Below are 18,449 nucleotides of genomic sequence, written 5' to 3'. Positions count from 1 at the left end.
AGGAGCTGATTGCACAGAAAAATGCCAGTTTCTGAGTTTGTAGTTATTTACATAATCTGCTTCTTTATTATTTTAACTTTAATAAAGCTATAATGCATTACATATAACTGCATTAAGATGTATAGCCGGATTGTTTCCTTTAAAGATGCTCGACATGCAAGTTTTGCTCCAGCTCCACTTATTCCACAATAAGAGTACTTCTGTATTTACTTATTTTGCATTATAATTCCTTCATAATCTTTGTGATTTACATCACCTGAAGCTGTTTGGAAAGTTTACAGTGCATCTGGACAGTGATCTGTGTAATTCTTCCTCTCCTCAGTTAGGCGCAAACTACAGTGCTGCACTCGTGCGTCATCTTTAGAGTTTTAATAAAAAATGTATCCCATATGCATGACTATTCGACAACAAACATTTTTGTCAACAGTGTGTTTTATCGACTTTGCCGATAACGTTGAATGAATTACATTTCAAATCACATGCAAACACTATTACTGACCCAATAGCACATTCATTCATCACTACATGATCATACTTCAACCACCAAACTTAGATCTCAGCATGGGTGACCTTCATCTAAAAGCCTGATTTACCAAGCTGATGCAGATCCTTAATATAGAGAAAGATTTGTTTTCCTGTCAAAAAGTAATGACATCGATGGAGTGCCTAAATTTCACTGACCAATGAGAGGACCAGGCCTTTGAGTCTTGGAATCCAGGGGAAACATCAGAGGACAAAGGTAACCAACCGCCCCCTCATCCATCATCATATAACTCCCACTGGCCTCCGTTACTGCCCACATCAACAATGACTTGTACCAAGAATAAGAAAGCACTGCGAGTCGCCCAGTACCACTGCAGTGGTCGAGCATGTGTCTAAGTTAATATATACCAAAAACAGCTCAATAAGAGCTAATAGCACTCACCTACTCATCAATGTTTTCAGCTGCTATGTTAAATACTACCCTGTCCTTTCAACACTCAAACATTGCCGTAATTTTAGCGCACTTAAGCTGATTAAGTATTGACCTTAAAGATAGCTATAAGACACCATAATGCAAATAGGGAATGTGAAAAGGTCTTTCCTAATCCAAGTGAAATTTTACATTTAGCATAAATTGAGCCATTTCTATAGGTAACTCAAAACTTGTGAGGGTCAATGACTCTGTTTGCAGCATACATTTTAAGCAATCAGGTGTGCTGCCAACACAAATGTGCTGCTTTCAAAGTTTTTTACTTTGACCAATTATTAAGACACATATCCTTCGCGGAGAAGGCAATATTTTTATTCATTGCGAATATCTCATGATGGCAGATCGTGAGATCAGCGTGAGAAATGCTGATTTTAAATATGCTTCATTCTTTCAGTACTGCAAATTATCTATAATACGTTATGGATGGGCACGAGTACTCGAGGGCTCGGACGTGGCAGCGCAATGATTGATCATGAAAACGATGATTGATGGTGATCACGCATGATGTGAATTTTCAATTAGTTCGAAATCCAGTGACAATTACCTGACAACTAAACACAAACGTGTCAAAGAGGGAGCCTATTTTTAATTTTGAGATTGATTACATCGTGACTTTGAGGGGTACGTTGATTATCAGTGACTTCTCATGGCAAACAAACTGGTACAATGCTGCAATGCTATCAATACGATACTAAAAAGAGAGTGAAATTAACCGTTTTTAACACCCGTCTCTGTAAATCGTTTGCTAAACACTCTTTATTATAATTTAATGTAAAATGTTTGACTCGTTAATGGATATTATTTAATAAAAGTGAATGATTTTCACTGAATAAACCTCCCTTAACACATAACACACACCAGCATCTCGACGAAATGAATGAATATTTCTGTTCGAGTTTCCAATCTGATAAAAGTGTCATACCATTGCACTTTCCTCAGTTGAAAGGTGGAAATAAAGACTCTCCGAGTTGAATGGAATGCTTCATGAATCACAGCAACACCAATACAGAGCATAGCAGCTTTCCTCACAAGAGTGAACATTTGGACGGACACACACACACACACACACACACACAAACACGCACTTACACATACACACCAGGCACGTGTGGCAGTGTACAGCAGGCGAGTGCTTCAAACAACTAGAAAGAGCGCAGATAAATGGAACACATCGCAGCATCTTCAAAAATGAACTTCAACTTAACACGCATATTAAAATGCAATGGTTATGGCATCTCCTGTTATTTGAAAATATACTGTTCGAGTAATTAGTCAGAGTAATCGAGTAGACAAAATAACCCATCCCTATAATACATTAGTACAATTAAATTGGAACTTTTTACCCAATATTTGTGCGTATTATGTATTTTTAAGCTTTTTAAGGACAGTTCAAATTGCTCCAACAAACAGCAACACTTGAAAAAAATATAAATTTGGCTGTTATATTTAGAATGTTAACTGCCATATACGTCGTGTTTACACTGAACCAACAAACTAGCATCTTGCGTGTCTTTGTTCCCCTTTGAAGACAGTTGAAAACCAGAGGTTGTGGATGAAGCCCTGCTTGATGCAGCAAACAGCTCATTTAGCTTATATATAGTTGTAGTCAGAAGTTTACATAGACTTAGGCTGAAGTCATTAAAACTAATTTTTAACCACTCCACAGATTTAATATGAACAAACTATAGTTTTGGCACATCATTTAGGACATCTACTTTTTGCATGACACAAGTTATTTTTCCAACAATTGTTAACAGACAGATTGTTTCACTTTTAATTGACTATATCACAATTACAGTAGGTCATAAGTTTACATACAGCAAGTTAACTGTGCTTTTAAGCAGCTTGGAAAATTCCAGAAAATAATGTCAAGCCTTTAGACAATTAGCTTCTGATAGGAGGTACTGAATTGGAGGTGTACCTGTGGATGTATTTTAGGGCCTACCTTCAAACTTGCTTGAATTTGCTTGACATCATGTGAAAATCAAAAGAAATCAGCCAAGACCTGAGAAAAAAAAAATTGTGGACCTCCACAAGTCTAGTTCATCCTTGGGAGAAATGTACAAATGCCTAAAGGTACCACGTTCATCTGTAAAAACAATAGTTCACAAGTATAAACACCATGGGACCATACAATCTTCATACCGCTCAGGAAGGATTTTATACAAAGAAGGAGACTCCTAGCGATGAACGTAGTTTGGTGCGAAAAGTGCAAATCAATCCCAGAACAACAGTAAAGGACCTTGTGAAGATGCTGGAGGAAACAGGTAGACAAGTATCTATATCCACAGTAAAATGAGTCCTATATCGACATAACCTGAAAGGCTACTCAGCAAGAAAGAAGGCACTGCTCCAAAACCACCATAAAAAAGGCAGAATGCAGTTTGCAAGTGCACATGGGGACAAAGATTTAACTTTTTGGTGAAATGTCCTCTGATGAAACAAAAATTTAACTGTTTGGCCATAATGACCATGTCAGGACATTTTATGTTTGGAGGAAAAATGGGGAGGCTTGCAAGCCAAAGAACACCATCCCAACCGTGAAGCATGGGGGTGCTTTGCTGCAGGACGGACTGGTGCATTTAGCAAAATAGATGACATCATGAGAAAGGAAAATTATATCGATATATTGAAGCAACATCTCAAGACATCAGCCAGGAAGTTAAAGCTCGGTCGTAAATGGGTCTTCCAAATGGACAATGACCCCAAGCATACCTCCAAAAGTGTGGCAAAATGGCTAAAGAACAACAAATTCAAGGTATTGGAGTGGCCATCACAACACCCTGACCTCAATTCAATAGAAAATTTGTGGGTAGAACTGAAAAAGCATGTGCGTGCAAGAAGGCCTACAAACCTGACTCAGTTAGACCAGTTCTGTCTGGAGGAATGGGCCAAAATTCCAGCAACTTATTGTGAGAAGCTTGTGAAAGGCTACCCAAAACATTTGCTCCAAGTTAAACAATTTAAAGGCAATGCTACTAAATACTAACAAAGTGTAAAAGTAAGTGTAAAGTGTAACTTCGGACCCACCAGGAATGTGATGAAAGAAATAAAAGCTGAAATAAATAATTCTCTCAGTGCTGGGTGGACAGGTACTGATTACAAATTACAAGACAAAAAATGCAATCAGTAACATAATTAATTTTTTTTGGGTAATCTAATATGATTAAATTTGGATTACTTTCAACCTAATTCTATTTTATTTTATGTTACATGCATTTGTGTAGGATAATCATTTTGACATAAAAGTACAAAGTGGAAGAAAATGTATTCCATTCTTTATTACTTCTTTATTAAAAAAGAGCCTCACAAAAATAGCTCCTTATGACATTTTTAAAAAGTGCTTTAAACATTACATGAATGAAATAAACATTAAATATAACAGCAATGACAGTGCATGGCCAAAGTTTACAGTTCAAAACACTGAGATATCAAGTTCATTTTAAGTGCACAAAACAACAGCAGCATTCAAACACTAATGACCATAAAATCAACATAAAACGATCATAAAATTAACAAAAATGAATGACCATAAAATCAACAGCAACGACATTGCGTAGGTCAAAGCTTTCATCTGAATAAAACTGAAACACTTTTAACCCTTACTATTTACTGATAGTCCATCAACAATACCAAAGCTGAGGTGCATATCTTGTGAGACTATTGCACATTGGGGTTAGCATATGATGATATTGATATGAAAATTCTCAATAAATTATTAACAATTTATCATGTACTGTAATCTATAAAAAAGTAACTGTAGTCAGATTACAAGCATTTTAAAATGTAATTTAATCCCATTACAAGTACTTGATTTTTGTAGTCTGATTATGTAATCCAAATTACATGTAATCCATTACTACTCAGCACTGTGCTCGGTTGACTAAATATGTTTAGTATTTATTCAATTACACTTTAGCTACTATTCCACCATCGTGTTGAACGATTCTGAGCAAGGTGAGGAATAGTTCCAGTACCGTTTCCACTTGAGTATGGTTCGGCACAGAATGATTACAAATCTGTATATATATATATATATATATATATATATATACAGATTTATTTTGAGAGAGAAAGAGAAAGAGAGAGAGAGAGAGAGAGAGAGAGAGAGAGAATATTAACATATGCATAATAACAACATTTGCAAATAATCGTAAAAACGGTTCGCCATGATGTTTCCTCAGACGCTAATCTATATGTCATAAACTCACACCGTGGCATCCCTAAAAACACATCTACGAGATACAGTTGTCTCAGGGGAAACAATCTGTTTATGACATGACTGGATTGGGATCCCTCTATTTACAAATTTTGTGTTTCTGTGAGAAAAGATACACAGGGACACAATATTCAGCACACACACAGTTTAGTCTTAAGCATTCTTAAATGTATGCAAAAGTAATAACCTATTGTGAAACTGAATCTGAGGATTTACAATGATTTAAGGCACAATTGTAACAGGCCATAATGAAGTGCATATCTATGAACACTGGACCTGTGGGTCCAATCATTTTATTAGACATAAAGAAACAGTGTTGCATAATTTTGAGCTGATTATTCAGCCCACAGTTTGCACTTAATGACATTCCTCAAGGCTGAATATATGACACAATCCATTGTTAAAACAAAGAGACCTCCATTTAATAAACAAAATATTATCCATCTTCTAAAATTATCTGAAATACTAATCTAAGTCTCATAAATCAATATATTGATAAGTGGTGTTTCCTGAGGCAAGCATATTCCTACTGCTCATCCTTAGGGTTAAGCATTAGAAAATCATAAGCGTTTGGAACAATATGAGGATGAGTAAATGATGTCAGAATTATAATTTTGGAAAAACTAACCATTCAGTGATAGTTGTGGGCCAACATCAATCTGAAAACATGACATGGAGGTCCTTACAACAGATGGAACAATTATTTATGGAGCTTTCTTGAGAGCGACAGGAAGAGTGTACATGTAATACACTCCATGGGAAAGTCCTTCAGAGTATTAAACCTATTTAGCCATATAAATCAGACAAAGATTACGTTATCCATTCAGTGAATCTTCATTTAAAGCCACGGGAACATCATTAGATTGTTAGGTCTAGACCAACCTCCCTCTTTTCCTGCTAATCCAGATCAGTGAAGCTGCCCAGTCAATTACAGCCACAGTTATTTGGGCCAGTCACAGGACTAGATGCACAAAAAAAGGAATGGGTCATGACTAGCCTTCCAATAACCAACTAATCAATTATTGAGGGTCTTTTCAGATATTTTTAGTGGCGGTGCTGCAGTTATTTTTCCAAGGAGCCTCTTTTCTAATGCTGCACTTTATACTCTGGAAGAGTGATATTATAAAGACTCAATGCTAAACATATTTCCTCTTCCATTGTGGATATTCAGTATAGCTATGTTCGAAGCACCGTCCCACTGAGGTCACTGACAAACCAAGCAACTTCCTTCTGGTCAATGCTGCGAATTGTCAAAGTGTCACCAATAGTGTCACCAAATGTCAAAGTAAACCAAAGTTGAACTGAAATTCATGTAGGGAAATTCTTCACTCTCAGAAGTACATCAGCTGAAATTCCTGATTCCCATTGAGGTGACTGTTTTTCGCCATGCAAGGGTAAGTGTGACTAAGCCTTAACCTTATTTGCATCTTTAAACTCAGCTTCTATAAACAACCTCCACTACAGCCATACACATGCAGAGCAGACAGACATCTTTGGCCATTGTGTCAAAAACTTGCACTTCTTTTGGCATCCTGCAATGAGCACTGCATTTTTAAGATGGCATGCCAAGTTAAAAATAGTCCACCTTTGGGGAATGGGTAGCTCAGCGAGTATTGACGCTAACTACTACCCCTGGTGTCACGAGTTGGAATCCAGGGTGTGCTTAATGACTCCAGCCAGGTCTCCTAAGCAACCAAATTGTCCCGGTTGCTAGGGAGGGTACAGTCACATGGGGTAAACGCCTCGTGGTCACAATTAGTGGTTCTTGCTCTCAATGGGGTGCGTGGAAAGTTGTGCGTGGATTGTGGAGAGTAGAATGAGCACTCCATGCATGCTGTGAGTGTCCACGATGTCATGCACAATGAGCCACGTGATAAGATACTTGAATTGAGGCGAGTAACCGCGAAACCACGAGGACCTAGTAAGTAGTGGGAAGTGGGCATGCCAAATTGGGGAGAAAAGGGGATACAATTTTATTTATTTTTTTAAATAGTCCAACTTATAAAAAAGTATATTAAAAGCACTACATTGTATTCAAATGCAAGAACACATCTTATGTAAACACCCCCTAAATAACGCGTCCTTCTGAGGCCAAGTAAACCCGAAACTAGACTAATTATACAGGGCTTTGTTTAATTTGATTCTTCGGTTAGTCCGTGGGTTCGAATATATGTAGTTTTGTACTACACTAATAAGGACCGCTCAATTATTGGATTAAATAATCAAGATTACAGTTACAGCTGCAAAAATTCACCAATCATGAAAAGTGTCAATTAGAGCAGTCCATGTAGGTCTACTCATGTTGCGTCAAAATCTTCAATTTAATTTTCTATTTAACGTTTGTTTTTGCTGTGGTTGAGTATTGTAACCATTTACAGGCAAGTCCGTTGCTCGCTTCTGTGTATAATTTCTTCAAAATGTTAGTAGAAGCTTTAAGTTGATCCTTTAGGTATCGTCTTCATGTACTGATATAACAGTAATAGAGTATGTCGATTATATGTAATGATTAGTCAACTAGTCATTCAGACAACACACCACATGGACAATTTTGAAAATGTGTTGTTTTGCACATCTCTGAAACGCTCACACTAGAATGATCAAAAGGTCAGCATGTCTCTCATGCATCAAGCTTGAAGGATGACAGAGGAACAGTGCAAATTCAACAAAACACTGCCCAGATTGATGGCTGTAAAAAGACATGCATGGCACTGACCATTGGAGTGGACCACAGATATCTCCAGCTGATCTACTTTTTCCGATATTGTGAGTACACTGTTCTTCTAGTCTCTGTACTTCTCTCAATTCAAATACAAAGCTTTCATTGAACAGGTGAGTCAAAAGTGAGCCAATAAAAAAAATCTCAAGGGTCCAACATAAGAGTCAGGCTATCTGACATTGTGTGACCAGCATTTCAGTTAGTCATTCAAGACTGAGTTATTGTTGCAATGGCACTCCTAAACATGTGTGCATTTGTAAACATCTGTCACCAGGCAGAATTACATAAATTATGAGTTTTGAAACAGGTTTTCCAAACACTCCCCCCATATGTCATTGGTTGGACAAACAGATAGTCCTAGTCCTGCCCCAAATTTGCATGGTTAGTTGAACCAATGTTGCTGTTTCAGGCTGATAGGGATGCTCAAACTAACAGATGTTCATCAAAACAATTATTTTGGGGTACCACAGTGCACTTTTGGGGAAGCATTCAATGAATGGCTTGCTTATAGATTACTCTGCATATTAAAGGGATAGTTAATTTAAAAACATAAAATCATATACTTGCTGCCATGTTGTTTGTGTTGTAAATGATGACTACACTGGTCTTCTATCACTTTAAGCTTGGATAGAAGAAAGTATATTAGCATCTAAAAAAGTACTTTCCCTTTACCTGCTTGTTTTCAGCTGTTTGTAGACAGAAGGCAGTTTTTCCTCTCTAAGCTTGATAGATCTGCTGAAGTGCAATGTCCTTAGGGAAAATGTTGTGCTGTAGCAATTCGTTAACCACCTCACAGCTGTGCTTTGTATGTTTATGATAAAAGGGTGCTTTGAGAGTTGGCGCTTGTGCAGCATGACCTTGCTGTCAGAGGGCCGTCACCGTTTTTTCTAAGCCTGACAGGTCTGTGCTGGACATCGCAAATGTCCAAGCCAGCTTGGTTTTGAGAACACTGTAAATGCCAACCGAGCCACAAATACTACTGCCCAGAGGGAAATAAAGAGATGACACACGAGATTAATGATCAAACTACGATTGCTTCATAGAAGGGGTTGGGAGACAATTCACAGGGGCTATTGGTGTTATTCTTTGCCAAACCAAGTGGTGTGATGCTCTACAAAACTAGAAGACAATTTATCTGCATACCGCATTCTCATCAAAAGCAAAGACTTGTATGACCCCAGACATTAACTTTAAAGTTCCTCATACCTTTGGCAAGATGTCACAAAAATAAAAGTAGTGAGACGTGTCTTGGCGCCATGGTTCAGTGATGGTAACGGATTGTACTTTGATATATACATTAGTACTGTCCGATTAACTCACGCATATTACCATCATATTTAAATGGCTCTGTAAAGCCAGGTGGATACTGTGATTTTTATGGTCCTTTACGATTGTTGCACTTTAAACTTTACGATGTGATCTTTGGTAAAAGCCATGACACTAGAGGTCAACCGATAGTGGATTTTGCCGATACCGATAAGTAAGGTGTAGGAAAGGCCGATAGCCGATTAATCGGTCAATAGTTTTTAAAATCGATTTATAGAAAGTCAAAAATATTTCTTATTCTTTCTTTTCTACGGCAGGTAAAAGCAAAGAGTACAAAATTAACAAAATTTTTCAACCAAAATCCCGATAATAACCAGAAAAAAAACAAATGTGGTGCATTAACAAGCCAGAAACACACACGGGACTCTTATTTTGAAACGACTGAAAAACTATCGGCATAGATTTTTTGCAGATAACTGATAGTTCCAAAATGCAATTATCGACACTGATTAATCTGTAAAACCGATATATCGGTTTACCTCTACATGACACACTGTGCGACACTACATCAGACTGTACAATCCACATCGTAGCCAAACCTTTGGTTCCAGTCTCCCGATTGACAGCATTGACTGTGTTTATCTCATCTGGCCATCCAAGGAGAAATCACAACTGCGTCGCAAAATTTCCAGAACTTCGTCAGAAGCTCAAATTAATGGCAAAGACAATTTATCGACCATAAATGGGTAACAATAAGGCTAGAAACACAGATGCGAGTACTTGGCCAATGCATTGCAAATATGTGGTCCAGTTGAAAGTGCTTAACATGTGCTGTTCCATCACTGTAGCGGTAACAAACCTCAGTACTCAAGGGAGCGATAGAGTTACTTTCAAAAGGCTGTGCAATTAAACTGGTTTAAGTAAGTTGCCACAAATATCTGGACTAATTTGCTCCACCATTAAAATAGTTGACTTGAAAGAGTAAACGCACAGTAGAAACAGACAGTTCACACTAATGTCCAATATAGTGCCCGTTCTGACAACGTTGACAACAATGTGTAATCGTGCTGTGCTATGAATTGCAGTCTGACACATTTTGGGATGCAACAACGCACAAAATCGAGCTTGTGTAGATAGAACCCTGTGCATTTATGTACTTACGTAGAGTATGTCTCAGCCTTTGGATTCTGCACAAAGGTAATTAATCGGCTGTCTGTGAACATGCCTTTCGTTCTAGCGCACGGTCAAGCCTCAGCCTTTCAAAGTATACTCTTTTGGCTGCATCACGTGCACTGTGCCTGAGATGTACCGGCACTCGGAGAACCGAAGTAGGCTATACTTTGGCCTTCAAAGACTGACGATATTGCCCTAAGACAAGACATCCCCAAAATGTTCCCTGAATCGTACAGCGTGAACCTGGCTTAAGGTACTGTAAATACCACTGCATAATGGTACTGTCCAAAAAACATGGCAGTACCATGGAACCTTGTCCAAAACACATGATAATGGCAAGGTGTTTTTTTTTTTTTTTTTTTTTTATAAATGGGCAATATAGTATCTATTTATGGTACTTCAAATGATCATGATTGTGTCCAAAAACATGCAACATTTTTCCATGCTATACTTTTACAGTCATAATACCATTATTTATTTATTTATTTTTTTTGTAGAACTTCTAACCTTCCTCCTCCCATTCATCTATTTCGTGACTAGAAAGTCATGAGGTGGAACAAATCAGCAGCTCTGAGGACTGCCCGTATTTTTCTTGTTCAGCCGAATGACTGTACATCAAGCAATGCATAGCCTACTGGAGTTTGCTCATAAGAAACCCTGAGGCTTGCCGATGGAAACGGGAAACACCCGCAGAAAAGAAAGGGAGGGGTGCAGGAGTAAATAAGAGGAGAGTGACATAATTACAGGAAGAATAGTCAATGTGCATGAGTGTAAGGGAGAGCATATCTTTTTTAACTCCCTACCGATGACTACTAGTTCCCCGGACACTGATGGGGAGGAGCTGGGTTGTGAGGGGGCGTTCATATTTTGTCAATTGCATGTGTATGTATACGTCAGACGGACGTTGCTTCGCGTAACAAGCGTTGCGTTTTTAAGACGGCGCGTCAAGTTACGCATAGTTCAACTTGTAAAAACACATTCCTTTCAATTTTGTTTCCAACGCAACGTCCTGTGTGAACGCCCATGAAGTGAAGACCTCTGCCGCACTGTCACTCTCCCTTCTCGCATATACGCGCGCGCACACACACACACACACACACACACACACACACACACACACACACGATCGGACACTGCAGTGGATCAACCACTCTCAAGCGGTCCGTCCAGTTCGGGAAATGCATGGCGTTGCATGCTTGAATACCGAAAGCATTGGAGCGATCTAATGCCACGTAATCAAACGGAGAGCGCATGATATTTTCCGTGCCTCGGAGTTGTGCGTAGGCTACAGTCAGTGTTAAAGTTGAGACCACTGTTGCTTTCACGGTTATCCTGGCAAGGGAACGCACGGACCCCATGCACACTTTTGGCCATGAGATCGCATCCGATCGCTCGCGTTTAATGCCGTAGCATGCATGCAAAGTTCAAACCCAATGTACAAGACGTGGCCAGACAGTGCATACCTGGGAAAGGCTATTGCACTAAACATAGGTGGACGCCGCCGGGACGTCTTGTAAAGCTATAGACTGAAAATGCACTGGTTAATGATGCAGCATTGCTGATCACCACAGTGCAATGCACTATACTCAATATGGACAGAAATGTCCCAATAACGATGCACTTCCTTACCGGGATGTTTTATCTAACCCTCACAGTCCAGAATGAGAGGAACCCAACCCCCTTATCACTCTCCCAATTCAACCCTCCCCTTGTACAGCCTCAGCCCGTGCTTGGTTTCCATTCCGGGGACTCACCGTTCTTGTGCTCTGATGATGTCGATGTGAGGACAGCCCGAAAGCGGGAAAGGTAGAAGAGGCTAAGGCTCCACTGCTCCGGGACAGGAGGAGGACCGATCTACACACTTTCGCAGCCATCTCTGAAGTAAAACCCTGCCGAGAGAAACGCAAGCGCTGCGGGCGAACCGACTGACACTGTTGGAGGAAAGGGAGGGGAAGTAGGACGGGCTGTTGGGCTGGGCTAATGTTACACACACACACACACACACACACACACACACACACACACACACACACACACACACACTACAAATGTTTAATACAGACGGTCGCTGTAGTTCCGCGTTCGAAGTAAAGGTTTTGCTATATACAGAGGCTCTTATATTTTTGAAATGGGGAAACTCTGGCACAATTCGCTAGTTACGACATAATATGAAATGAAAAGGGCAGTATAAGGAAGTCGTAGCCCGAAATACCACGGTCTTGAGAAAAACATGTAACCAGCATTTTAATTGGTCGCCCTGTTACCTGCCGAAACACTTTTCATCCAATGAGAATACGCGCTGCTCTGTAGTTTAGTAACAAACTGAAGGGAACGACAGGCCGACCAATCAGAGAGCGCGGGACGTTCAGGACAAAAATTGGAGCAGATAAATTAAATATTTGGAGATATATATGGACACATTTTTGAGTAAGGGTCAAAAGTGATATGCTGTGGTGGTTTGGATGTAACATTACACCATAAATTGTTAAACATGGCTTTTAATGGAACTGAACATCATGTCGAAGATACAAGCACATTCCTATTAGCACATAACTTAGTATATTTTAAGTATTGGCATATAAGGTCTGTTTTTAAGATACAACTCTGTTCTAATTACAGTCAAAAGTCTTTCTAGCAAGTCAGTCCACTGTCGGCCATCTTTGTAACGCTCTTGGGAGGCCATTTTCCAGTCATGCCAGAGCAGCTCTTATCTACTTGAACAGGAAAAGACTGAAATCGATTTGTCAAGATTGCGATCCAAGAACCTATTTCAAATCAACAGTAAAATCTGACAACACTGAATTAATAAATTGTGCAACTTTACCTCAGATTAAGCACAAAAGAAAAATAAATCCCTGCTTAAAGCGATGCGCATGCGCGTTCTCAAGATGATTGACAAGTGCTGTCTTTATATGAAAGGTGAATGGCACTTTTACCTTTAAGGCGGGACTTCTTTCTACATCCGTTGACCATTGGGCATTCCAATTAATCCCATTCATTTGAATAGAAGTGGCCGGTCTCTGCTAAATAGTCTCTGGTCCAGTATAAAGTGGTGTCACAGTGTAATTGTTTCACTATTTATATTTAGCATAAAACGACATTTAATGGCATATCATAGACTGTATGATGGGGGGTTCCATTGTAAAAACTATTGGGGTATGCGCAAAATATACTATATCTTTTTCCTGGGCATTAACGGTAAAAATGCTTAATCGATTTTTATGTTGTCAACACTTTAAGGTATGTGCTTATGCAGAAATGGGCTTTTAACTATAAACTTACCCTGAGAAATATTCACAGTAACAAGTGTGACATGTAGTCCCAGTCTCTCTTACTGTATATCAAAGTTCTATAGCCATTCTATACCATCTCTATCATGGTTCCTCAGCAGTACTTTTTGTAAGGGTATTCACAGCTAAATTTATGAACAATGTGAATGAGTAGAAATGACTTATACCATCTCCAAGGTAACCTAACATTCAACTGTGCCACTGTGTCACTGTGTCATTCATTCTTGCTTATTGGCAACTGATCCATCCTGTGCATTATATAATTACATTTCTATTATTAGTCTGTCCTTCAAACAGTTCTTTGGAGGTATCGAACAAGAAATGCCATTGCATATTTAATATACTCAATCAGGGTACCTAATCCACTCAAAGCAATAACACAATACACACAGCAATTCAATCTACTGACACATTTATATGGTGTCTCTCTACAGGTATATCTTTTTTAGGGCAGGATTCCCTATGTGTATCTTGTTGTTTTTGATGTCAAAAAAGTAAGCAGTGAGAAGCCAAACAAGATTGACTATTTCAAAGATATGTTCCTTTTCTGCTCAAAGGTTGCAATTGTGAGGTCACACCCTGCAGCTCATTAACTGTTGCTACACATTCCAGAGTTCATCTAACAATAGACTGATTTTGACTGCATGACTGTATGATGTGTTTGAACTATTACTATCACTATTTCAAAAACTCATTTATCATTCTAAGGGATTATTTTAGCATTGATCCTAAGCAATGACATTACTCTGATTACACATTGACAGAAGTCTTGGGATTTGTTCTGGAATTATATTGTTGCTTTAGTAAAGTTTTATACTGGAGTCTTCATTTTAATGTGAGTGCTCATGATTTCCTACATTTCATGTCTTTAGAAGTTCAACTTTTTTAATGAGGAAAAAATTACTGTGTGAATCTTTAAATCTATGAACTACTGTAACTGGCTATTTTTCAAAGGACTAATTCTCCAAGGTGGGGCAAATGTAACCTTTGAAACTTGGATACTTCCAACCCTCCCTCTTTATCCTGGAGGAGTATTTTACTGCTGTTCTCAATTATTTTTTACAACCACCTTTGTTAAAAACACACAATAAATCAAATGTAATTGCTGCCTGTAATGTTGGATTTTGAATTGAAATATACACAATTAAATTAAGGGTAAAATAATTCATGAAAAAGGGGTATTTTAAATGTTTTATGTGTGTCTAAATGTGTTAAAAATAGATTATAAACCTCTTTCAAATTAATGTTGTACATTTATATTAAATTGATTGCTCATTGTTCATTAGCTATCACATTCTTATCATTAATGTCAACACATTAAAATACTTTATAAATAATTTTAAAAAGGGAATTTTGACTTTTAAGGAAAGTAAATTAAGGAAATAATTTCTCAAAATGTAATTACTATCCCCTCTATTGTCTTAGGGTAATTTTTGACCCAGGACAGGTAAAGAAAATGCTATGAATACCACATTGTTTTTGGTTCTGGAACCAAACATTGGTATATCTATACTAATGTATCAATATTTTAATAATCACTTTTATAAATTCTGTTCAATATTACTAGTCTGTGCACTAAATATATGTTAGGCTATTATCATTTATGCATGACACAAACTTCATTTGAATGCAAAAAGTTTTAATTATGCATACATAAGTATGTTATTGTTCTATAACACAAACATTTTAAATTTTCCCAAAAAACTAAAAATCAACTTTGGGGTATTTAAAACACTTTAAAATGGAACTAGGACTGAATAAAACAAAGCCAAAGTGAAAGTATAAAGCATTTTTTATGATGAAACTGCCTGTTTTTTATTGTGTCATATATAAACAACATTACTCATAGAAGGCTAAACGTCTGTCACTTTTGTATTTTCTTACTAATCTACAAATTCCTGAACTAAACACTATCCACTAAATCCTCTATTAACAGACTTAAGCTTTTATAGAGAAGAACCAATTGAATATCTTCTGCTGCTCATTAGTTTTTAGGACAGCATGTGCATTCAACAGCTGTAAGATTTATGCATTTGTTAACTTTAACTTGGGCCATGTGATTGTTGAGCCTAAAAAAGACTCTGGTTTTTCTTTCCCTCACACCTGTTGCTGAGTCATAGACCCCTCCTGAAAACATGGCTGACATCTGACATCCTCATTCTCTGCCTACAACACTCTCCAAGCCACTCATCTGTTGCCATGGGAGAAAACTGCTGCTGTAAGCCCCAAATAGCTATAAACTTGATATCTACTTTTGCCTCAGGAACTTCTCTAAGAATTTAGCCATTTTTTACTTGTCTGTGTGCTTTCTTGGCTGAATAATCCAAAGTTATATCTTAGATGTCCAGAACTAAATGTGCCATCCAGGAGGAAAAGCATGCAAAACAAATCATCAGACAAATATGTTTTTGACTATTGATGATAAAATGTTATATATCATCACAAAGGGAAGGATATCAGCTTTCTAATGGCACATTTATTGAGCTTCTAGTCCACTCAGAGGCCGAGATATTCAATGAAACAACAAGAGTTGGGCTTGAACTGAAAATTAGACTGAATGTCTATGGACGAGCACATCGGTGAAGGCTAAAATGCGTTAGAGCGCCACCTACATTTCAGATCTGTATATTATGATGGAATGTGATATTCTTTCTTGTGCTCCTGCAACAAACCTTTTGCAACAATGGACAGATTGCCGCAAGCTTGCCGTAAAACTTATTTGCATGTGAAATTTGACTCGATTTTTTTAAGGGATTTTATTTCCTTTTGATGATTATGACATGTGAATGTTTGGATGTATATTTTTGAATGAGATGCCCTCGCCTTCACACAGAAGGAGAATTTCAGGGAATAAAACATTGTTCTTCACATGGAGCTATTATGCGACTTCGGAGGACTTTGAAAGCAGCACGAGTCGTTTGGAATACTTTTATAGTTTTTTTTTTACTCATATTTTACTTGTATCTGCTTAATTTGTCTTATATATTGTTGATTGTATTTATTGTTCTTATACAGTGCTCAACATTAAGGATTTTTTTCTGCTGGCCTGCCAAAACTTTCACTTGCCACACAACACAACACACACACACAAAACAAATCCACTGCAGGTTTACTGTCAAGTCCAATTTAGTATTTAACTGCATCATCATTCATCATCATAACAGCATGTGCAAATGTGCAGTAGTCTAATTCATGACAACTCCACTTAAAATGAATGTTCGAAGTCTGGACCCTTTCAGAGACAGGAAAATTATTATTCTGAACATTACTGTGAACAGAATTAACTGAATTCAAATTTCAGTGGAATAAAAGTTTTCAAAGCTTTAAGCCCAAGCCAATCTGAGAAAGCAATGGCTGGTATACACTTCTAGTGCATTTGACTGTTTCTCCTCACACAGAGGTCTGTAGCAGACATTTAACCACAGATCAGCTTGAACTGCACATCACAGGATGAAGGAGACTGGTAAAGGGTGTCAGCACCAATGCTCTTTGAATGTAACATCATTGAATGTATGCTTCATGTGTGAGGAAGGAAAAACCTGACAAATATAGCTATGCAAAAAAAGTAGAGCTGCCAAAGATAACGATTTAAACTTTTGAGATTAATGAAAAATATTATGCCATTAAATATATTTTAGCGCAGTTAATGTATTTATTCAATTTAATTTTCGGCTTCATTCCATCCTGTGTTATTTTTTTTAAGACTAGTCATAGTAAGAGATTGACTTGTTATATGAATCAACCCCATATGGGACATTTAACAAAAGTAAAGTCATATGCTATCTTGCAATGTAGAATTTAATTATAGTTGAAGCTCAACGGTTATGAAATATCATCAATGAATGAAACACACCTTTAATGAGAAGGGTAGCAGTTAACTGCTGCAGGTTTAATACATTTGATTTATTATTCAGGAGCTAAGTGTACTTTTGAAAAGGAAATATATATTTATATTTAGAGGCAAATATCAGCATATGAAAAATTCAAGATCAGTCACGTTAACGGCAAAAGCATTATTATTGTTTCAATCAACCAACAGCTCCAAAAGTAGAAATGATCTGCTTTCCATGAATAAATCTCAGCATGAAGAAGCACCAGAAACACCTGAACCTCACTAAGCGCAAGCAGTTGTGCAATTAGTCCATAGGTTAACATTTCTTTCACTAAAATTGATCAGTGCTTGCCGAAATTCAAAACACTGCTCACAGCGTCCAAAGTGGTAAGTTTTGATGGGCATATGAACACGTGTGAGCTCCATTTTCCTGGTAAAATGTCCACAGAGGGGCGCCAAATGTGAGTTGTAAAGCGAGTTGTTTTCAAATATACAGGCTGTAATACAGTAAAGAAAGAAATAAAGCATATTTTATAAACTGTACCCCCAACCCAAACCTAAGTGGAGTAAAAATGTAATATTAGAGGGGAAAATGCAACTTCTGCGTCACGTTCATCACTGATTATGCATACGTGATTACTTCCTGGTTTCAATGCGAGATTCGAACCCGGGTCTCCTAAGATGCTGATGCAAAACACATCAGGTCGCAACACAAAGGAGCAGATACTAAAATGTCAGATGGGAGATGGAACTTGTCAGTGAGTCGGCATAATGTGGCCGATCCTGGGATACTGAAACTTTTGGAAACAACATGCCGATTTTATGGTCGTGTTGCTTTGCAAAGTCTGCATTACAAAATGAGAGATACACAAAAAGAAATCTGAGATCAAGAAATTCCTCCTCCTTTCACAATTCAGTATGTCAATAACTGGAAGAAAGAAGAGCAATTGCAATTCTGTATGCAAAAATTACTGTACAAT

General features: G+C 37.8%; 1 protein-coding gene across 2 annotated transcripts in view; it reads right to left on the bottom strand.

Annotated features, from left to right (window-relative positions):
• Positions 1-12,360, bottom strand: part of LOC127660714 (calcium uniporter protein, mitochondrial-like) — a 122,060-nt gene extending 109,700 nt beyond the window's left edge. Inside the window, exon 1 of one of the 2 annotated variants that reach the window (XM_052151090.1) lies at positions 12,102-12,360. In XM_052151090.1, coding sequence (XP_052007050.1) covers positions 12,102-12,221 — 120 coding nt within the window. In that variant the 5' untranslated portion in view covers positions 12,222-12,360. The remainder of the gene's footprint in view (positions 1-12,101) is intronic. The other variant, XM_052151089.1, reaches the window with a different exon arrangement.
• Positions 12,361-18,449: the final 6,089 nt, after the last annotated feature.

Source organism: Xyrauchen texanus, chromosome 20 (genome assembly GCF_025860055.1).
Source record: "Xyrauchen texanus isolate HMW12.3.18 chromosome 20, RBS_HiC_50CHRs, whole genome shotgun sequence".
NCBI classification, from domain to species: Eukaryota; Metazoa; Chordata; class Actinopteri; order Cypriniformes; family Catostomidae; genus Xyrauchen; species Xyrauchen texanus.
The sequence above is the reverse complement of the archived record's forward strand: the minus strand, read 5'-3'. Positions and strand labels throughout refer to the sequence as shown.